The sequence below is a fragment of the Theropithecus gelada genome, chromosome 14, assembly GCF_003255815.1.
Source record: "Theropithecus gelada isolate Dixy chromosome 14, Tgel_1.0, whole genome shotgun sequence".
Lineage (NCBI taxonomy): Eukaryota > Metazoa > Chordata > Mammalia > Primates > Cercopithecidae > Theropithecus > Theropithecus gelada.
Genome location: NC_037682.1, coordinates 115194842 through 115218334, shown reverse-complemented (window position 1 = coordinate 115218334; position 23493 = coordinate 115194842). Strand labels below are relative to the sequence as shown.

Below are 23493 nucleotides of genomic sequence, written 5' to 3'. Positions count from 1 at the left end.
TTACTTTTTATTTTTATTTGTCTATAGACCACATACTCCAGCATTTACGAGGACATATTGATATTGCTATATACTTGCTAGTCCTGCTTCTGATCATGATGTCCAGATGAGTCAGCCTGATGAGCTATAAAGGTAGTCCTAAAATCATTCCTAGGGCTGTTTGATTCCCTAATGATGAAGTTCTTCCAGTGGTTACCATGGTTTTCTTTTAGTCCCAGAACATACAAGCACTTCACAGGAGAATAGAAGGAAGATCCGTGGGTCAGGAGAGTGGACAAGCGCAGCCTCACATTGGACCTGGAACATCTCTGTCTCCTCTGAAGTTAAGCCCAGGCTGCTAAACCACACATACTGTATTAGTCTGTTCTTGCACTACTACAAAGAACTATCTGAGACTGTGTAATTTATAAACAAAAGAAGTCTAGTTGGCTCACGGTTCTGCAGGCAGTACAGGGAAGGCCTCAGGAAACTTACAATCATGGCGTAAGGAGAAGAGGAAGGAGGCACATCTTACGTGACCAGAGCAGGAGGAAGAGAGAGATGGGGGAGGTACTACACACACACACACCTTTTTTTTTTTTTTTTTTGGAGATAGAGTCTCGCTCTGTTGCCCAGACTGGAGTGCAGTGGCATGATCTCGGCTCACTGCAACCTCTGCCGCCTGAGTTCAAGTGATTCTCCTGCCTCAGCCTCCCGAGTAGCTGGGACTACAGGTATGCACCACCACGCCCAGCTAATTTTTGTATTTTTAGTAGAGATGGGGCTTCACCACATTTGTCAGGCTGGTCTCAAACTCCTGAGCTCAAGTGATCCATCTGTCTTGGCCTCCCAAAGTGCTGGGATTACAGTCATGAGCCGCCATGCCTGGCCAGTACTACCCACTTTTAAACAACCATATCTCATGAGAACTCACTCACTATCACAAGAACAGCACCAGGGAAGTCCACCCCCATGATTCAGTCACCTCCCACCAGGCCCCTCCTTCAACACTAAGAATTACAATTCAACATGAGATTTGAGTGGGGACACAGATCCAAACCATATCACCTACCTTACCAGATTTCTCACATATGATTTTTCTCTCAGCTTCCAGAGTGCTTCCCTATAAGTCACCTCATTCAGGGACTACCTCAATTTCCAAATATGTTTATAAATGCTCTAATTATGAATGGGCTTTAAGTTATTTTCTGTTGAAACTCCTGGGCCTGAACTACATCAAAATATATGATCTAGCAATTGTATTTAAATATTCAAATATTACAAAATAGGTGAAAGTTAGCTCAATATTATGACAAAAGGATTATCTAATCAAAACGTATAAATGAGTTCAGTAGGATGCTATAATTTTATTCTACACATTAAATAGGATTCTCATTTAAACATGATACCTAATTGAGTATATTTTGGTCATTATTGGGGCTGGCTAGCCCAACAATAGCCCTTATACAAAAGAAAGAATAAGTTAACAAAAACTGAGATCCCCACCTCCAGGAATATAAAATAAAGAGAATAAGATGAAGACAAAGGTAATAGAGTGAAATGTTATAAAAGAAAGAGAAAAGAGACCTCCTCCAAAAAGGAGGTAGTCAGCAGTGTGGACTATTATAGGTTGATAGAAATGAACACAAAAATCCGTTTGATTTTGAAAAACGAGAAGAAAATTTAAGTATGTTCTTAGGCATGTAGATTCAGTAAAATTATGAAATAAGAACCAAATCTCAGGGAACTAAAGATGGTCAAAGAAATAATATAAGAAATACGTAAATTACATACTACCTAAGAAATTTTGCTTTAAAATAAATCCAAGACAGCTTGGATCAGAGTTTTGTTTTATTTGGTTTTTAAGATAGAGAACCATACCTTCTTCAATAGGAAGAGAAAGGGGACAATTTGGTCAGAAGAAGAAAGGTGCAGTTTACAAAAAAAAAAAAAAAAGACAGAATATTTGATTGAGAGTGTTCCAAGAGATGACAACAAAATAATATCAATAACACTAGCAACAAAACTCACACTAATAACTACACACATAACTAGAATATGTGATTCATCTTTAACTTCTGCTATAGGAAACTTCTCTAAGATCACCATCTTCTTCACTTCTCATGTTGCCTTCTTGGTTTTGAACTATCTCGAGTCTCTCCAATTCTGAATAAAACATCTTTTGGGGTCTACACTTTCAAATTTTTATTCTAATATTTTGGAAGAATTCACTAACCAGGTATAACAAAGTAATTCTAATGGACTAACCCTCACACTATAAACACTTTTAAAAACTAGACAAAACATATGAAACAGCTGTTTTCATATATTGAACAACAAGAAGCCAAGGACAGTAATCCCTGAGAGAAGAAAAACAAGTTAGTTGAGCTTAAAGATAACCCAACCTCTCTACCTGGAAGTGTCTATTAGACACTTGTTTGGAAGGAGGGCAAACCCAAGCAGGGCACAGCATTTTCACTATTTGGAAGAGACAGGGTTGAGAATTCAAGGAAGCTGAAGCAGCTGAAATAAAGATAAAAAAGGGGACACCACTACAGATATTAATAGGATAGTAAGGGGACTATTATTAATGATCTAATGCCAATGAATTTGACAATGTAGATAAAGTGAACAAATTCTTTGAAAAGCAAAAATTATGAAAACCGATTCAGGAAGTAAAATAAAATCTTCAGAAAACTTTGTCTATAAAGTTTTGTCTATTAAAAATAGAATTCTCAATTTGAAACTCTCCTACAAAGGATACTCCAGACCCTTAAGTTGTTTTATTCTGATTAATTTGTTCCAAATATTTAAGGAAGGAATAATATAATTCTTACACAAATTCCTGTGGAAAGAAAAGAAGAGGGGTCTGAGAAGAAACACTTCTCAATTCAAGAGAAAGATGATTTCTCAACCAGATAAAGAGCACCTATAGAAACTTTACAGCTAACATGTTTAATAGGCAAAGACTTAACCTATTTCCTAATATTAGAAACAAGGCAAGCATTTCTGCACTCACTACTTCTATTCAACATGGTGTCTTTATTCACTGACATGACCGTATTAATAGAAAATCCTATGAGTAAATTTAACGAGATAGCAGGATAAAAGTCTTATGAAAAATGCTGTGGTTCTATGCTAGCACTAAATATTGACAACATATAGTAGCAACAAAATATTGGAGAATTAAATTTTTTGAAAATGTGATTTACATTAGCATAAAAAATAAAATACTGAAGGATAATTGATAAGGTTTGGCTCTGGGTCCCCACCCAAATCTCATCTCCAACTGTAATCCCCATAATCCCCATATGGCAAGGGGATTGGATCATGAGGGATCCAATGGACCTGGGAAGAGGTAACTGGATCATGGGGGTGGTTTCCCCCATGCTGTTCTGGTGATAGTGAGGGAGGTCTCAAGAGATCTGATGATTTTATAAGTGTTTGGCAGGTCCTCCTGTGCTCTTTCTCTCCTGCCACCTTGTGAAGAAGTTGCCTGCTTCCCCTTTGCCTTCTGCCATGGTTGTAAATTTCCTGAGGCCCCTCCAGCCATTCAGAACTTTGATTCAATTAAACCTCTTTTGTTTATACATTACCCAGTCTTAGGTATTTCTTTATAGCAGTGTGAAAACAGATTAATACAATAATTAACAAAATATTCAAAACTAGGAAACTGTAAAGCATTATTGGGAGAAATTAAAGAAATTAACATCGCAATGTCCCCATGATTGATTCAATAAAAATCCCATTCAAAATTTCAGCAGGTTTCTTTGTAGAAAATGACAAGCCATTTTCAATTTATATGGAAATGCATAGGAACAAAAATGACCAATACAATCCTGAAAAAGAACAAGTTAGAGAATTTACACTATTAATTTCAAGACTTACCAAGACATTGTGGTATTGAAACAAGAATAGATGATCAATGGAAGAAGGGTCTGAAAATATACGCATATACATATAATCAATTTATATTTTATAGAAGCATAAAGTCAATTCAAGAAGAAAAGGGATAATCTTTTACTAAATGGTACTACAACGATTAGTCAATAGAAAAAGTGAACTTCAATCACTACCTCATATCATATAAAAATTTACTCAAAATGGATCATACACTTAAATATCTAAAAGAAAACAGAAGAAAATCTTTGCAATTTTGGAGTATGCAAAGATTTCTTACATGGGATGCAAAAACATAAACCATAAAAACAAAAAATGATAACTTAGATTTAAAAATTAAAAACCTCTGTACATCAAAATATATTACAAAGAAAATCAATAGTAAGCCACTGACTGGGAGAAAATAATTTCCATTTTCATCTTTTATCTGATAAAGGACTTGTATCTACAATAAAGAACTTTCTCTTTTCTCTTTTTTTTTTTTTTTTTTTTAGACGGAGCCTTGCTCTGTCGCCCAGGCTGGAGTGCAGTGGTGTGATCTCAGCTCACTGGAACCTCTGCCTCCCGGGTTCACGCCATTCTCCCGCATCAGCCTCCCGAGTAGCTGGGACTACAGGTACTTGCCACCACACCTGGCTAATTTTTTTATATTTTTAGTAGAGACAGGGTTTCATCATGTTAGCCAGGGTGGTCTCAATCTCCTGACCTCGTGATACACCCGCCTCGGCCTGCCAAAGTGCTGGGATTACAGGCGTGAGCCATGGCGCTTGGCCAAGAACTTTTTTTAAAGAGACAGTCTCGCTCTGTTGCACAGGCTGAAGTGCAGTGGTACAACCACGGCTCACTGCAGCCTCAAACTTCTGGGCTCAAGCAATCCTCCTGCCTCAGCCTCCCAAGTTGCTAGGATGACAGGTGTGCACCACCATACCCAGCTACCTTTTAATATTTTGTAGTGACAATGTCTCACTATGTTGCCCAGGATGGTCTTGAACTCCTGGTCTCAAGCAATCCTCCACCTAAGCCTCCCAAAATGCTAGGATTACAGGTGCAAGCCCTGCCTTAGAATAAAGAAATTGTATGACTAAATAATAAAAAACAAAAATTATCTGATTTTAAATGGGTAAAATATTTAAATTAACTTCACAAAAATGATACAGAAGCTGTTAATAAACATATGAAAATGTGTTCAACATCACTGGTCATCAGGGAAATGCAAATTAAATTAAGAATGAGAAAATCCAACCCCTACTATCATATCTAATTTTTTTAAACTGACAACAGCAAATGTTGGTGAAAATGTGGAACAACTAGAACTCTCACATAGTTGATGCACCTGTGAAATGGTACAACCTCATTGGAAAACAGGTGGGCTGTTTCTCAGGAATTTCACTTTTAGTCATGTACCTAAAGTAAATAAAAATAGACACCCACGAAATATTCCTACATGAGTGTTCACCACAACTTTACGCATAGCAGTAAAATCTAAAACAACCCAAATGCTCATTGACTAGCATATGAATGAATAAGATGTATATATTCATACAATGGAAACTCAGCACTTTTTTTTTTTTTTTTTTGAGACAGAGTCTCACTCTGTTTCCTAGGCTGGAGAGCACTGGCATGATCATGACTCACTGCAGCTTCAACCTCTTGGGCTCAAGCAATCCTCCCACCTTGGCCTCCCAAGTAGCTGAGACTACAGGTACATGCCACCATGCCCAGCTAATTTTTTATTCTTTGTCAAAACTCGGTTTCACCATGTTGCCCAGGCTGGTCTTGAACTTCTGGGCTCAAGTAATCCAACCCCCTAGGCCTCACAAAGAACTGGGATTATAGGCATGAGCCATGGCACCCTGAAACTCAGCACTTTAAAGGAATTAGCTTTTTATACTTAACAATGTGGATGAATCTCAAAAACATTTTGCTAAGTGAAAGCACCCTGACACAAAAGAATACACATACCTTATGATTCCATTTATATAAAAATCACACAATAGGTGACACTAATCTACAGACATAGAAATCAGACAGCAGTTGTTGGGGTGGGAGAGAGAGTACTGAGATAGAACTGCAAATGAGCACGAAATAACTTTCAGAGTGCTAAGAAAATTCTGTATCTTAATTGAAGGGATTACATGTGTGCATACATCTATCAAAACTCTTCAAACTATATACTTAAAAATGAGTGTATTTTATTTCTACTTAAATTATCCTCATTAGAGTTGATTTTCAAGTTACAATTCCAACTCTTACGTTCCTGTTTTGCAGACAGCCTTCTCCAATAATTAGTTATACATGCAATATCCATGAACTCTCTATATGACCCTCAATACTTTAGGCCCCTGTCTTTTCATTTATCCCCATAAGATAGTTCACAAGAAAATTGAATGCAATATCTATTCTGTTCACTCTCACATTTCTGAATACATGGCCATTTTTATATTATTAACGAAACTGACTACCTTTGGTTCAATTCAGTTCATTAAAGCACCCCATTTATTTATTATTTATTAAGATGTCAATAATTTTCCCTCTTGGAGAACTGAGAAATCCAATATCTAAAAACTTATAAAATTAAAAGATTCTCAGACTTTGGTTAATTACCTCAGGAGTGCAGGAATGATTGGTACCAATTAGAATTTAGAAAACTACAAATTCTTCAGCTTGACTTATGAATAAACTTTTAGTGAGAACTTCCCTGTCTCCTGGGACTCTCTGGAGCAAATCCATGGAGATTGATGTCTCACAGGAACCTGTGAAAATGTTCCACGTTAACAAATTGTTATTTTCAGAGAAGGTATCCTGACCTAGCATGAACAGATGAATTAATCACTCTCAATACCATTCTCCTAAATGCTGAAGAAACCTTGCCATGTCATGAAAGCTTTATGAATAGAATTCAGTAATGCATAAGGACACTTGCATTAAAGTCTAGAAAAAGAGATTCATTTTCTATGCAGAAAAAAAGAGAAAACTTTTCTCTTCCAATTGTGCTGCCTTTATAACCCAACTCTCCTTTTCTGTCAGTCTACTGTGGACAAGGACATACCTTGAGGCTGGAAGTGTTTTCCTGGAAATCAGTAGTGCTGTAAGTATTGCTTTGTCACCGAGAAAGAGTACTATTTTGGAAAAAGCTTTGCTTTTCTCTAAAATGAATTGATATGGCTGGACTTGACCCCTTGAAGTCTTAAAGTAAATCCTAATAAATCAATTTTGGTATCATGCAGAAAAGTCATCACAATGACCTGGACTTGGATCTTCCTCAATGAAAAGTAGTCTTTATTCACCACATCTTACCTAGAACCATCAGTCCTTGAAATGAATTTCAAATTGGTTCTTAGCACAAGTCCCCTGAGTGATTAATCTTGGTTTATTTCTCTCTGTGAATCTTATTCTATATGTGCTTAATGTTTCTGTTTTAGAGTTCTAACCACTGGGCATATTCAAATTTATTCCATAATCAAAGTCTTGAAAATTGAAATTGGTCTTCATCAACAATTTTAAAACAAACAAATAAATAAACAAACAAGACTTGGAACATTTTGCTCTTATCCAGGGAAGAAAGTATGTTAATACTTTTCTTCTTTTTGTCTTCTTCTAAAACTATAAAAAGTTTTAGAAAATGTGGGATTCTTTATTGCACCACAAAACTCAGAAGAAAATGACTCAATACAATTTCAAGCTATTGAGCATTAAATGAGTTAAGAAAGTTATCCGTACTCAGGCAGCCTGAAGAAGCTGGGAAAAGAACTAGAACACAGTAAAAACGAAACAAAATACCAGCATATCCCTGATTAGGGAAAGATGGAGCAGAAAGGTTTTCACGCAGCAAAACTCACATCAGAAAAAGCTGGAAGCAGCAGCAAACTTGGAGACAAATTATTTAGCAAACAGTTCCTGTCATGATATGACTTGAGCATCTGAAATACAGGAAACGGTAACATCTATAAACATGGGCATGTGTCAGTTTCCATAAACTTCTAGGTAACTGGGGATAGAGTGTCAACAAGCTATCCATTTATATAATCATTTAGAAAATATATTTTGAGAGCTTATTTTGTGTCAAGCCCTATGCTTTAGCCCTGCAGATACTATTGCTGCCTGTAAATGGCTTAGAGTCTATAGCAGAAGCTAAGCAAACAATGAACACCATTCTACAAAGTATTCAGGTATAGATATGCACAGGGCATTAGGAAAGTGTGTAGGAGGAGCACCTTAACTGGACTAGAGATGGTAAGTTAAGGAAGGCTTCCCATGGAGGTGGCTCCTGAACTTAAATTTAGAATTCAGACAAGACTTAGCCAAATAATGGAGGAAGTCAGGAAGAGTACTTCTGGTGAAGAGAACAGCGTGGGCAATGACTGGGAGGCAAGAAAGAAGAAGGCATAATTGGGGAACTAGAGCTGGAGTCAGCCAGCTGCTTCTGTAAAGGGCCAGAGAGTAAACATTTTAGACTTTGGGGGTCATATGGTCACTGTCACAATTATTAAACTTCACCATTATAGCACAAAAGCAGCCACAGGCAATAGGTAAACAGATGAGTGTGGCTATGTATTAGTGAAACTTTACAAAAATAGGGCTGTAGTTTGCTAACCTCTAAACCTGAGTAATTCAGTAAGTGTGGAGCATAGAAGAAGGAAGGCAGAAGGAAAAATGGTAAATGGCAGAAAATCATGCTGGAAAGGTAGGTAAGACAAGATCATCAGTGGTCTTAAATGTCATGCTGAGGAGTCTGGGATGTTAACTTCAAGGTTCTGAGGAGTGGCATAGTCAGAATTAGAATGGTCCCCCTTGCTACAGTTTGAACCATGGGTAGGAAAGAGCACAGCAAGTCAGGAGACAGGGAGTCCTGTTAGGAGGCTGTGTTCGAATCCTGACAGGAGATGACAGCATGATTTACCGAAGCCAAGGAGAGACGGAAAGAAGGACACACGCTAGAGAGTGAGTAAGAAGTAAAGTTAACAGGAGCTGGTGACTTGGACCCTGGTGGATATGCACAAATCCATTTGACCCTATACATTGTGGCTTTTTTAAAGGAAAAAAAAAAAAAAAGTCTAGAGTGTAGGATTGAAATGTAATAGGCATATAAACGGCAGTGTTTAATCCAGTATCTTAGCTCTATAACTTTACGTTCCTGGCGCTGCTTTCCCGTGTTTCTCTGAATATTGCTTTTACCTGCTAACTTGAGACATCCCCACTTCCCTCCACATCTCACAAAACTTCACATGTGCTCAAAACCCAGTCTATGCAGCTGTCAGGACAGCTACTGCCTGATTCCTCATTCCTGCCACTTCTACCTTCTCAGCATTCCTTCTGCTGAGGACCACTCCCCTTGCCAGGCACTGCCACTTCTGGTATCATTTCTGCTGCCACTGCTGCTGCTATTCCCGGACCCTCATGCTACCAAACCAAGCCATGTTCCTGAGAAAAGCAGAGAGAGTACGTCTGTCCCCTGTATGTGCCCCACGTGGTCACCTGGATGCCACAGCAGTGCTGTCTGTGACCAGAATCTCAAAAGAGGTCATGCAGATACCACCTGCAGCCCCTTCCTCCATAAAGCTTAGATCCACATGTACATGTGTTACAGAGAATAGCTGACACCATACTTCACACACACACACACACACACACACTTGCAAACTCCCTGACTCAAGATTTTTTGCTCCAAAAGCTTCATGAATCTCTCATGTAAACTGTCCTAACTGTTAATTTATCATAAGTACCAGGACAAGTCTGACTCCCAGCTCCAGCTCAAGTGAAATTCTCTGCTCTGGTTCTGTTTCACAAAAACTGAATCCTTGTTTGGAATGCATTCCCCCTCTCTCCTTACTTTCTTTTCCTATTGAACTCTAGGACTCAGCTTAGTCCTCTCCTTGTTTAGAAAAACTTCCTTAACCCCTGCTAAAGATGGGTGAAAAGTCCCTTCTAAGTGTTTTTAAAACAATCTGTGCACAACTCTATACTTTCCCTCACTGAGTCATGTTGTAATTATTATACTATATGTAGTATCTAACTATCTATCTCTATCTAATCTATCTTATCTATCTATCTATCTATCTATCTATCTATCTATCTATCTATCTATCTATCTATCTATTTGCCTATCTATCTATCTGATAAGCTCTTTAATTGCCTAGCAGGACTTGAAGCATAGTAAGCTCTCAACAAATGCTTGTGGAATTCATAAGTCTAATTCTCCAAATGGTAGAATGTGTAGCCCTTGGAAATATGATATTGAGCTATAGAGATTGCCACTCTTCTCTGCATGGGGAATGAAGATAATTCCATACCTATCCTATAGAAAGAGACCAGGTTCGCAGCCAGTTATATTGGCCATTAGTGCAAATTCAAATACTTCTCTGTCTCTCATCGTTTTGTGGAAAGGCACTAGAGCTTGCGACATTGTAGACAAAGAATCTTTTCCTTGTCTAGAAAAGAGGTGGGAGAAAATGGAAGTGTTTTTCTTCCCTAAGCAAGCCCTCAGAGAATTACAGTTATCTCACATGAGGGAAGAATGAAACAACCTACCAATGACCTGTAAGTTGCCTCTTTCATGCTAAGTTTCTCACGCACTTTGAAAATTGTGAAATTCATTTCACGGTAATTTATCTTACCCATTTCAAAGGAAACCCATATGGAAGACTAGCCTCAATAAGAAAGGAAGTAGTTTTACTATTTTCTGCTGAATTTTAGTAGAACAGAAAGGATGTTCTCAGCCTATGAATTTACATATACAAATAGAAATACTTTACTTTGTATAAAAAGATATTTAGTCACAAAAAAAGTTTTGACAAAAATGTACTTTTCAGAGTTCCCATGTTGTTATCCTTAGCATTTGCTAACCTTTCACTTTTGAAGATTAGAGTCTGCAGATCTTTATCCCATATACATTTATTAGGTGCTTCCATATAACAGGCTTTGACTCAGCTCGTTCTGAGATTTTGAATTTGAGTTGAATATATCTCTCTACTTCCTAAACAGTTTTATTCATTTAGTTTTAAATGTTATTTTTGATTCCTTTAACAAAGGAGTCTGAACTAGAATATGGAAGTGGATTTTTAGAAAAACACCTGTTCTGTTATCTAACTTGTATCTCACCACTAATATAACAGCAATGATTTGAGGCTATTTCAATAAACACACTCACACCCACACACAATAATGGCTTCCTTAAATGTATCTGTAATATAATCAGTAACTCTTTTTCAGACTCTGAGAGCAGGGATTAATTTCTTATGAACTCACAGCCATGTGTATGTACATATGTTGTTATACACACTATGCATTTAAAATAGTCATATGAATAATTGACAACAAGCAACCACATTTAACATGATTATTCTCATAGTTGTATAAGGGTGAAAAAATACTTTGCATTCATCAATACATTCAAAATCTATTAGAAGCTGGTTTTGCTGACAAAAGAACCAGCCAAGTCATCAGTAAAGAAGGATTGGCCAGTGTGTATTTATATGTGGATGAGGGAGGACTTGACATAGTCAGAATCCTCCTTATTTTTTGTCCCAACTATAATCAACTGTGCTCTAAGATTCTCAGGAGCTTTCTTGCTTGTCTTTCTAGGATATCAAGGGACATGAGAAATGGGACGGTAATCACAGAATTCATCCTCCTAGGCTTTCCTGTTATCCAAGGCCTACAAACACCTCTCTTTATAGCAATACTTTTCATCTACATATTAACCCTTACAGGCAATGGGCTTATTATTGCCATTGTGCGGGCTGTGCCCAGGCTACAAATTCCAATGTACTTCTTCCTTTGTAATTTGTCTTTCCTAGAGATCTGGTACACCACCACAGTCATCCCCAAACTGCTAGAAACCTTTGTAGTGGCAAGAACGGTAATCTGCATTTCCTGCTGCCTGCTGCAGGCCTTCTTCCACTTCTTCCTGGGCACCACCGAGTTCTTGATCCTCACTATCATGTCTTTTGACCGCTACCTGGCCATCTGCAAGCCCCTTCGCTACCCCACCATCATGACCAGCAAACTCTGCCTGCAGCTGGCCCTGAGCTCCTGGGTGATGGGCTTCACCACTGTCTTTTGTCAGATGATGCTGCTCATCCAGTTGCCGTTCTGTGGCAATAATGTTATCAATCATTTCTACTGTGATGTTGGACCCATTTTGAAAGCCGCCTGCATAGACACCAGCATTTTGGAACTCCTGGGTGTCCTGGCAACTGTCCTTGTGATCCCAGGGTCACTCCTCTTTAATATGATTTCTTATATCTACATTCTGTTCACAATCCTACGGATTCCTTCAGCCACGGGCCGCCAGAAGGCCTTCTCTACCTGTGCCTCGCACCTGACTGTTGTCTCCCTGCTCTATGGGGCTGTTCTGTTCATGTACCTAAGACCCACAGCACACTCCTCCTTTAAGATTAATAAGGTGGTGTCTGTGTTAAATACTATCCTCACCCCGCTTCTGAATCCCTTTATTTATACCATTAGAAACAAGGAGGTGAAGGGAGCCTTAAGAAAGGCAATGACTTGCCCAAAGACTGGTCATGCAAAGTAAAACATGCAACACATCAAAATGAGATTAATGCAGATAAAAACAATTAAAGTTGAGAGAGGATTTTGGAGAAGTTTGGTAAAACAGGCTCCCCCTAAATCCCAGAAGTTCTGATTAAATGTTATTTGTAAGATAAAGATGCAAAAGCAAACCATCATGGTTAGGGTCTCCTATGAGAACTTGTTACATGTAAATGAACTAGGAGTTTTTCTTGAGAAGAAACAATGTAATTCTTCAACAAGGAAATCTCAGGATATCCTCAGATGCATGAAGTAGAACTCTGGACTTGTCAGTGGTAAACTGAAAGTAGAAACCACTAAGGTCAGAGACAAATGTCAACAACTTTAAAAATGTACCAGGAATCCTGTCTCCCTCTTTGTTTATGACCACCATCTTTTTTATGACCACCCTCTTTGCCTCATCTTCTTGTCAAAAATATAAAACATTCCACATCTCATTTTCTTAGTTCCTATCATCTTCATCATAAGAGAAGCACGCCTCAGACTTCTAATAATTCTAAAGGTCCTTCCAACATGTTTGAAATGAATCAGCTTTGTGTTTGATAATATCTCAATAAGGGGACTTCCATCTTGAAATAATACAAATTTTTAGATAAACTTAGAGGTGTTCATCCTCAGATAACACCAAAACTTGAGAACATCTTATAAAAAGTTTCCATTTACAGTTCATGGATTACAGCAGTTCCTGGGCTCCAATATAAGTAGACCAAGTGCCTAGGAAGCTAGGAAAAGTCTCAGAGCCAATATATCTAGAAACGCTTTCCTACTGGAAAATGCAGCCCCAAGGTTACATGAAGCTCAGGGTTCACATGTAGGTTGTCACTGAAACCCCCAGGGTTTAGTCAGGTCCTGGTGCTTGCTGCACAGAACATCGATCACCGAGTCACTGAGCATTGCCAGGGAAGAAGGCTTTAACTGAATGCTGCAGCCAAGAAAAATGGGAGGTAAAGTCTCAAATCCATCTCCCCAAACGCCTAAAATTGGGAGGTTTTATATATAGTGGAAGGGAGGGAGAATAGGAATTAGAGAGGGGTAAGGAAGAAGAGTTGGTAAGGTGAGAAAACAGGAATTATGGAGGGTAAGAAAGCCATCATGATGAATGAGGGGCCAGGCATCTTGTTGTCTGGATTGGTAATCTAGTGGGCTTCATTCAGTCTTTTGCCCAAGAGTCAGTTTCCTGAGGAACTCAGTTAAGACAAATGTAAGTTTCAGGTTTTAAGACAGGGTGTCAATTTCTGTGTTCATTTAAAAATCCATAAATATCTTTTGTGTGGGACAATTGGGCTGGTTTCAGGGTTAGTGAGCAAAGTCCCTCAAAGTAGGCTACAAACCTACTGATCAGACCTTGTCTTTAGGTAAGATATCTTTTTAGGCAATGATAATGCAGGTGATTCAGTTTGTGATAATGAGTATTAGATATGTCCCTTCCCAACAGTAAAGAAAAACTAGCATTAAAAGACCATTAAACTATGGCCAAAAAAAAAAAAGATAACTGCTGTAAACAAAAAATAAAATTCTAAGGGTCCCTCAATCATCTGAATGTACTCCTCCTCTTGGCCAGGGCACTCCAAAGTTAACCTGAAAGACTGGTTCAGATCATGACAGGAAGAAGGGGTCAGACACGCCTCATTATGCCCTCCTCCCTTTTGGAATTCAGGAAAAGCTGACCAGCATTTAACATCAACACAGACCTTAAGTCTGATAAGAAACATTTACAAATGTACAATCTATTCTCTCTGAAGCTTACTACCTGGAAGCTGCATTTGCATGATAAAACTGGTCTCCACAACCCCTTATCATAACCCAGACATTCCTTTCTATTGATAATAACTCTTTCAACCAATTGCCAATCAGAAAATTTTTAAATCTACCTATAACCTGGAAGCCCCCCGCCCCCTACTTCAAGTTATCCTGCTTTTCTGGATAGAAACAATGTATATCTTAAATGTATCTGACTGATGTCTCATGTCTCTCTAAAGTGTATAAATCCAAGCTGTGGCCCAACCACCTTGGGCACATGTTCTCAGGATCTCCTGAGGGCTGTGCCACAGGCCATGTTCACTTGTATTGGGGTCAGAATAAATCTCTTCCAATATTTTACAGTTTGACTCCTTTCATCAACACTGCACATTCCTTCTAATATTGAATTGAAAATTCAAAACAAAATGTAATGAGAAAAAATATTATTATCTCAACTGCTGTACCTGATTTTCTCTTAGAGAGGGAACTGTCTTGGAGCTGTGCAGGAGAAATAGATCATTTGGAAGTAAAGGAAGGGAGAGAACCTAAGGACATCAATATTATCATGAGCTCTATCATCAAAGAATGGTTTAGAGTGCCCTGAATGAGAAAAAAAAAAGATAAGATTTAATATTTTCCAAAAAAGAAATGACAGAGAAAGGAAGAAAAAAGGAACCCAAAATGGAGCAAAGCAGAGGAGTCTGTGGGAAGAAGTCAGTGGAAATTCCTCAGAGTCAGAGCACCTAAAAAGCAATTTAAGAATGGAGATGCCTAATGCTCGGTTTGAAGTCACATTTCTACAATGTTGATCTGTCTTGCCCTCAAACCTTCAGTAAAGTCTCCTATATTACCAAATGCATGTATGAACAGAACATGCATGTCACATGCATTCATGTATGTGTGTGTGTTGTATGTGAGTCAAGGAGGAATAAAGTTTCATGTCTGGAATTATATAGTTTGGATTAGAAACAGCCCACAGAGAATATCACAGAGATGGCCACAGAATATGCAGAAATTTTAGGAAGCACTTCACATTTGCAGGGGCTTGGGCAAGTACTCAAGGTAACCTAAATCTAGAGGTATTGGAACATCTGGGCTATATTATTGCTTTTAAAAAGTTTTTAAAAATTTGCCTTCGAATCTCATAAATATTAGTTTTTCTGGGCCTAGCTTATGACCCTAAGGGTTTCATGTCTAATGGCAGACAAAGGGTAGGATAAAAACATTTTGGCAGATCCAAGAAAAGGGGGAAGGAGGGAAGAACAGGTGTGAGAATACCACGAGGCTTTAATTCATAAAACTTAAAATAGACAACATTTATTCATGCATGTTTATGTCTTACTGATATATTGATATCATATACCAAGCTATGTTCCTGGTACTGATTCTACCGGGGAAAAACGTGTGTGTGCACGTGTGTGTAGGGGGGTATTACAGTAGTCTGCAGGGGTATTAGTTCTAGGAGTTGGAAATGCTAGAGTTACAGAAGTCTATCCAACGGTGAAGCCTCCTGAACATCAAGAATGATATGAATTACAAGAAGACTTCCAGGGAACCATGCCTAAGATCTGACTTTCCCTCACCTACAAGGGAGGCAAAGACATGAAGGAGATTGTGGGCGGCCTCCAGTGTCCAGAGAAGATAGAGTGCTGTTTTCAAGAAAAGGAGCCCTGGCCACAGAGACAAGACAGAACTTGAGACCTCACATTGAACCCTACTGTTTCTCAGGTCTCTAAAGCCAAAATGTCTTTCCTACTCTACTTTTCTCCAGCAGAGTAAGGAATTACAAAAAGATCCATTCAAACAATATCACGAACAACCTACCCAGATCCCTGGATATTATTTTTCTAGTATCAATAACTTTAATGACAAAGTTGAGTGCCTGGATAGACCTGAAACAAATCTTTAACAATTAACTTTAGAGATAATTTGTTTTATGAAAATACACACACTTAAGTAAAGCAGTGTTTTCATGATGCCACAGGATATTCATAAACAGGACTCAGAATTCAAACTGGGTGGGGGGAATGCAGGGTTAGAAAAGGTTAAGTAGGTTCCTTCATTATTGAACTTCTGAGAATCCATAACACTAAGTTAGAGAACATAATTTCCAAATCTCAAACATATGTGTATAAAAGTACCTCCTATATGATCTTGAACCCAACATAGCTTTATTCATCCCATCTTGGAATTCATTAAGACTTATGCCCATACAGAAACAGACACAGAGACCAATGGAACCGGTTAGAAAATCCAGAAATAAAGCACACACCTACAACCATCTGATCTTCAACAAAGTTGACAAAAACAAGCAATGGGGAAAGGACTCCCTATTCAATAAATGATGCTGGGACAATTGGCTAGCCATATGCGCAAGTTTAAAACTGGATCCCTTTCTTTCACTATGCACAAAAATCAACTCAAGATGGAGTAAAGACTTAAATATAAAACCTAAAACTATAGAAACCCTAGAAGAAAACATAGGAAATACCATACTGGACATAGGTCCTGGTAAAGATTTCATGATGAAGACTCCAAAGGCAACTGCAGCAAAATAAAAATTGACAAGTGGGACCTAATTAAACTAAGGAGCTTCTGCACAGCAAAAGAAACTATCAACAGAGTAAACAGCCAATCTACAGAACGGGAGAAAATATAAGCAACTTAAACAATTCAACAAGCAAAAAACAAACAATTCCATTTAAAAATGGGCAAATGACATGAACAGACACTTCTCAAAAGAAGACATACACGTGACCAACAAATTCAAGGGAAAAAATGCCCAACATCACTAATCATTAAGGAAATACAAATCAAAACTACAGTGGGATATCATCTCATATCAGTCAGAATGCCTATTATTAAAAAGTAAAAGAAATAACAGATGCTGGCAAGGTTGCAGAGAAAGGGGAATGCATACACACTGCTGGTGGGAATGTAAATTAGTTCAGCTACTGTGGAAAGCAATTTGGAGACTTCTTGAATGTAAAACAGAATTGCTATTTGACCCAGCAATCCCATTACTGGGTATAAACGCAAAGGAATATAAATCATTCAACCATAAAGACACATGTACACATATGTTCACTGCAGCACTATTCCACAATAGCAAAGACATGGAATCAACCTAAATACCCATCAATGATGGACTGGATAAAGAAAATGTGGTACAGATATACCATGGAATACTATGTGGCCACAAAAAAGAATGACATCCTGTCTTCTGCAGCAAAATAGATGGAGCTGGAGGCCATTATCGTAAGCAAATTAACACAGGAACAGAAAACAAGATACCACATGTTCTCGCTTATAAGTAGGAGCTAAACATTGAGTACACATGGACACCAAGGAGCCAACAGACACTGGGGCCTACTTGAGGGTGGAGGGAGGGAGAAGAGTGAGAATCAAAAAACTACCTATTGGATACTGTGCTCACTACCTGGGTGATGGGATCATTTGTGCATCAAACCTCAGTGACAAGCAATTTACCCCTATAACAAACCTGCACATGTACTCCCTCGACCCAAAACAAAAGTTGGAAGAAAAAAAAAACACCTGTCCCATAATTATTGAAAACCAGAGCAATTGCCATTCCAAAATAATACTTTACAATCCTCTACTTAACCAATGATAGTCTTCAAGATCCTGCCTTATTGGAGCAAAACTTCCAGTTCTTATCCTAGATTTCATCTTTCCTCTTTTAACTCAGAAAGACTCACTCCCATCACATTGAATGATATGGCTCTCCCTTACATGTCAACTAATAAACTCAGCTTTGTTTTTCATTTCTACGAATCTTCGCATGCATTATAAATTTCCAAGAAGAGGATGGAGTATATGGTCTTTTCCAAGCTTATCCAGCTACAGACCATTTTTCTCAACGTGTCTCAGACTAGATTTCCTGCTGTCTTCCTTAAGGTATATCTCTAAAGCCACCTCTGTTTTTATCAGGACCTTATCACTCCATGGTATTCACAAATGACCAACTAACTTGGGGATCAGAGTGTAAAAATCAAATATGAGAAAATATAAAGCATAATACAGACACATTTGAATGCAGATAATTATATATTTACCAAGGTACATAATCTAGTGCCTGACCAAGTGGCTCACCACCAGGTCACTTTGAATTACAGATTCTTCATGCAAGTCTAAATGACTCTAATTATAAAAATGCCATGTACACACAGCTCTTCCAGAACCATTCACTTTCTATACCTGGTGTTCAGTCAGACTTGGATTGAACAACTAGGAGAGTGGAACTCCTATGCAAACTTTCAGCTGGGCTCACTTCACTATCACTACCCCTGCCATTTCTTCAACTTTTGCAAAATAACCTCTCCCTATCCTATTTTCTAACAATTTTTCCTTTTTTTTTTTTTTTTTTTTTTTGAGACGGAGTCTCGCTCTGTCTCCCAGGCTGGAGCACAGTGGCCGGATCTCAGCTCACTGCAAGCTCCGCCTCCTGGGTTTACACCATTCTCCTGCCTCAGCCTCCCGAGTAGCTGGGACTACAGGCGCCCGCCACCTCGCCCAGCTAGTTCTTTGTATTTTGTAGTAGAGACGGGGTTTCACTGTGTTAGCCAGGATGGTCTCCATCTCCTTGACCTCGTGATCCGCCCGTCTCCGCCTCCCAAAGTGCTGGGATTACAGGCTTGAGCCACCGCGCCCGGCCTCTAACAATTTTTCTAACAATAACCATCTTTCTAACAATTAGTTCTTTGCTCTGCATCAAATAGTTTTAAAGAAATAACCCAATGCCCTCCATATCTACTATTATTGCTTTAGTCCAAGTACCTAATCTACAGTAATAGCTTCCTAAGTTATCTCTCCTCATCCACTCATGGTCCCCTCCATTCTCCTCGGTGACCAGAAAGACCTTACAAAGGTCCATATCTAATCATGTTGCTCAATTAATAAAAAAAACTCCAATGGCTTTCCGTTAATTTTATTTTATTTATTTATTTATTTATTTATTTATTTATGTTTTGGAGATAGCGTCTCACTCTGCTGCCCAGGCTGGAGTGCAGTGGCGTGATCTTGGCTCACTGCAACCTCCACCTCCTAGGTTCAAGTGATCCTCCCACCTCAGCCTTCCGAGTAGCTGGGACCACAGATGCATGCCACCATGCCTAGCTAAGTGTGTGCATGTGTGTGTGTGTGTGTATTTTTTTGTAGAGACAGGGTTTCACCATATTTCCTAGGCTGGTCTCGAACTCCTAAGCTCAGGTGTTCCACCAGCCTCAACCTCCCAAAGTGCTGGGATTACAGGTGTGAGCCACCATACCCGACCAGCTTCTCATTAATTTTAGCAGTGAATTTGACCTATAAGACCATTAGTCTATTAGGTCTGATCTCTGTCCACAGTATCAGGTCTCACAAATTCCGCTATTGCTCTCAGACCACAGCCACACCAGTCTCCTCTCAGTTTCTCCAGTACACCAAGCTCCTTCCCATTTCAGAGCTCTGGTATACACAATTTCCCATTACTTCAAGTATTCTTTTTTACTGACCTCAGTGAAAGGAAGACAAAATCTTGGGACCCCAAACTCACTGTGCCAAAGGTAAAAGCTATGCTTGGGAACTGAATCATGCAAAAACTGCCTTCCTTTTGTTTTGTTTCTAAACACATACTTTTTGTTTCTAAACATGTTTGTTTCTGAAATTCCTTTTGTTTCTAGACACGTTTACTTTACTTCACGTTTACTATACCTTATAGAAAATGCAGATCTATGCATAACTGACTTTGTCCCCACTACTTGTTTTTCAGATGTCAAACGTGGATTGCTGAGCACTGATCAGAGCTTCACAAGAATGGGACTTCTTGCTAGCTGCCTACCCTCCCCTTTTCTTTCTTTCCTCCTTCCTTTCCTGCCTGCTCTTTCTCCTTTAAATATTGAAGTCCTCAAAACGCTCTTTGGAAAAAGCACAGGCCACAGATGCTACTGTAACTTGTGTCTACTTTTCCATGGTGCGTCCTCAACCTTGGCAAAATAAACCTCTAAATCAATGGAGATATGTCTCAGACACTTTTTGGTTTATACCCCATCTCCCAACCTCACCTCCAGCCTCAGCTTGCCCAGGCATTCCACAGACTCAGTTCAAATGTCACTATTCAAGAAAGCTTTCCCTAACTACCTCTCTACCAGCACCACCGCCAGGATTAGGACCTCCAGTTACAAGTTCTCATAGCACTCTGTATTTCTCCTTTGGAGAACTTACAACAATTATAATTAATTTAATTAATCATAATTAAATAACCACAGTTAGTGAATAGAGTCAGTTATTTAAACTGTTTTCTTCTTCCCCAACTCCTTCATATCATACACACACACAACCCGTGAAAGTTAGATCAACAAGAACAGATATTACATCTTTCTTATTCTCCATTCTGTTCCATATACCTACCACAGCGTCTTGTAAGAGCAGTAACTCAAACAATCATTGACAAATGAAGGACCAGATAACTGCACTGACAGAATTCAGATCGCATCACATATGGATTATATCTTTTGTATGTAAATATATCCTCTATTATGTAAATATCTCATACTCCATGTTTTCAAAGTAGAAATTGATTACCACTGATATTAGATTAGAATCCCCAGTTTATATCATTCACAAAAATAAATTCCAAACCTAATCATAAAAAGGAGAAGCAAAAAGTAGTAGAAGAAAATACAGGAGAAGCCTTTATGACTTTGGTGCAGAAAAGATATTCTCAAATAAAACACCTAATTTGAAGCCACTGGAGGAAAGAGTGTAACAGATTTGAAACTTTAACACTACAAAGTTAAACAATAATCTATAAAGGTAAGGAAAACATTAATATTCATATTTAAAAATATTCAAGGAGATTATAGAGAAAAATATCTTGTACACAGTACGTTTTCATGAATTTAGTCAAGTTGACACATAAAATTAATATATCTCTTGCAACATATATGTAAAATGATTAGGATCTAGGATACATAGAGAACATCTAACAACCAATTTAAAAAAACAAAAAGTCCAATAGAAAAATAAAACTCATAGGAAAACTACAAATTACCAACAAATGTATGGAAGAAAGTTCAGTCTCACCATTAATGATGGAAAGGCAAAGTAAAACAATTAGATATTGTGTTTGCCCATTAAACTGTCTGAGATTTACAATCTGGCAACATGATGTAAGGGCATGGATATGGGGGGAAATATCTCATACGCTGCTGTTAAGAGTGTAAACAGGTGCATTCATTTGGGAGGAAAACTTGACAGTATTCATTAAATGTGTACAACCTTTAACCCAGCAATACTCTTTCTCAGTGTCCGTCTTTGTGCATGTATGCACAAAGAGGGTGATCATTATAGCATTGTTTGTAACCCCAACAATTATAAAAACATATGTTTTCAATAGGCAAATTGCTATTTACACTATGGAATGTTATACAGAAAGTAGAAGGAATAAGGGAAATTTTTATTTACTGCTATCAACAGATCTCCAAGGCCCACTGCTAAGAGAAAACAAATTGAAGAATTCAACATGAACACACGGGCATACACATATGTACACAGAAAATAATACTATTTACTTTCTGTAGATACATATGTACACAGCACATGAAAATAAAGAAAAAGATCTGGAAGATAAACACACTCGGGTCATAAGAACAGCTAACTTCTGGAGAGAGAGGAGGAAGCCAGGGTTGGTAAAAATGTCATTAGTGGCCGGGCGCGGTGGCTCACGCCTGTAATCCCAGCACTTCGAGAGGCTGAGGCCGCCGGATCATGAGGTCAAGAGATTGAGACCATCCTAGCCAACACTGTGAAACTTGTCTCTACTAAAAATACAAAAATTAGCTGGGCTTGGTGGTGCATGCCCGTAGTCCCAGCTACTCAGGAGGCTGAAGCAGGAGAATCACTTGAACCCGGGAGGCTGAGGTTGCAGTGAGCCGAGATGGTGCCACTGCACTCCAGCCTGGCGGCAGAGCAAGACTCCATCTCAAAAAAAAAAAAAAAAAAAAAAAAGTCATTAGGGTTATCCATTCACAAAATCTCTTTTCTTCGCCAAACTTGTCAGGCTTCTGAAACTCCTCCTAGGGCTATTGGTGTACTTCCTTGTAAGATCTAATGTTAGCAAAGAACTCTAAGTTCTTTAGCAGGAACTCCCCCATCCTTGGTATCTGACTATCTTTAATACCTGGTCAGGGTCCTCATCCTCCACCATCCCACAGGTGATATCTGATCACTCTGACCTGTCTTCAGCAAGAATCCCTTAGGTCAATTAGGTTGACTTAGCCAGAATCCCCCTTATGCCTGATGGCTCCCCTTAGTAATTTTCAATCCATTGACGTCCCAAACTCTAAAAAAATTTCCTTGACTATAAATTCCCACTTGCCCATTCCGTATTTAGAGTTGAGCCCAATCTCTTGTCCCTACAGCAAGACTTCATTGCAGTGGTTTACCTTTCCTGGTCCTGAATAAGGTCTCCCTTACCATGCTTTAACAAGTATCACTGAGTAATTTTTTCTTTAACACTGTAATGCAGCAAATGTTTAGAAGAACATGTTTATGTATTATTTATGCACTTAATACTAATATTTTTAAATATTCAATGAGATTTACAGAGAAAAACATTTGGTACCCAGTAGGCTTTCATGAAATGTATATTTCTCTTTGTATTGGGTAATTTTATGTGTCAACTTGACTAGCTAAGGGATGCCCAGATAACAGGTAAAACATTATTAGTAGGTGTGTCTGTGAGGGTGTTTCTGGCCAATATGGTGAAACCCGGTCTCCACTAAAAATACACATACAAAAAAAAAAAATTGCCGGGCGTGATGGCGCATGCCTTGTAATCCCAGCTATTAGGGAGGCTGAGGCAGGAGAACTGGGAGGCGGAGGTTGCACAAGACTGTCTAAAAAAAAAAAGAGAGATTACATTTGAATCAGTAGACTAAGAAAATCACTCTCACCAATATGCGTAGGCACCATCCAATCCATTGAGGGCCCAAACAGAATAAAAAGGCAGAGGAAGAGTAAATTCACCTCTCTCTTCTTGAGTTGGGATATCATCTCCTCCTGCTTTCTGGCCTTCAGACACCAGCACCTCAATCTCTTTCCGGTTCTCAGGCCTTCAGCTTCAGACTGAATTATACCACCAGCTTCCTTGGTTCTCCAGCTTGCAGTTAGCAGATGTCGGGACCTTTCAACGACCATAATCATGTGAGCCAATTCCTTATAATAAATCTCCTTTTATATGTTTATACATACCCTGTGTGAAAGGAAAATATCTTGGGCCCCCAAAATCACTAAACTAAAGAGAAAATTCAAGCCAGGAACTGC

At 38.6% G+C, this 23493-nt stretch overlaps 1 protein-coding gene across 1 annotated transcript; it reads left to right on the top strand.

Annotated features, from left to right (window-relative positions):
* Positions 1-11452: 11452 nt before the first annotated feature.
* Positions 11453-12498, top strand: LOC112607342 (olfactory receptor 6X1). The gene has a single exon (XM_025358464.1). The coding sequence runs from the start codon at positions 11474-11476 to the stop codon at positions 12410-12412; it is 939 nt and encodes a 312-aa protein (XP_025214249.1). The 5' UTR covers positions 11453-11473; the 3' UTR covers positions 12413-12498.
* The last annotated feature ends 10995 nt before the right edge of the window (positions 12499-23493 follow it).

Excerpts from the sequence above, each read along its gene's own strand:
- LOC112607342 (XM_025358464.1), top strand. The coding sequence starts at position 11,474 with ATGAGAAATGGGACGGTAATCACAGAATTCATCCTCCTAGGCTTTCCT.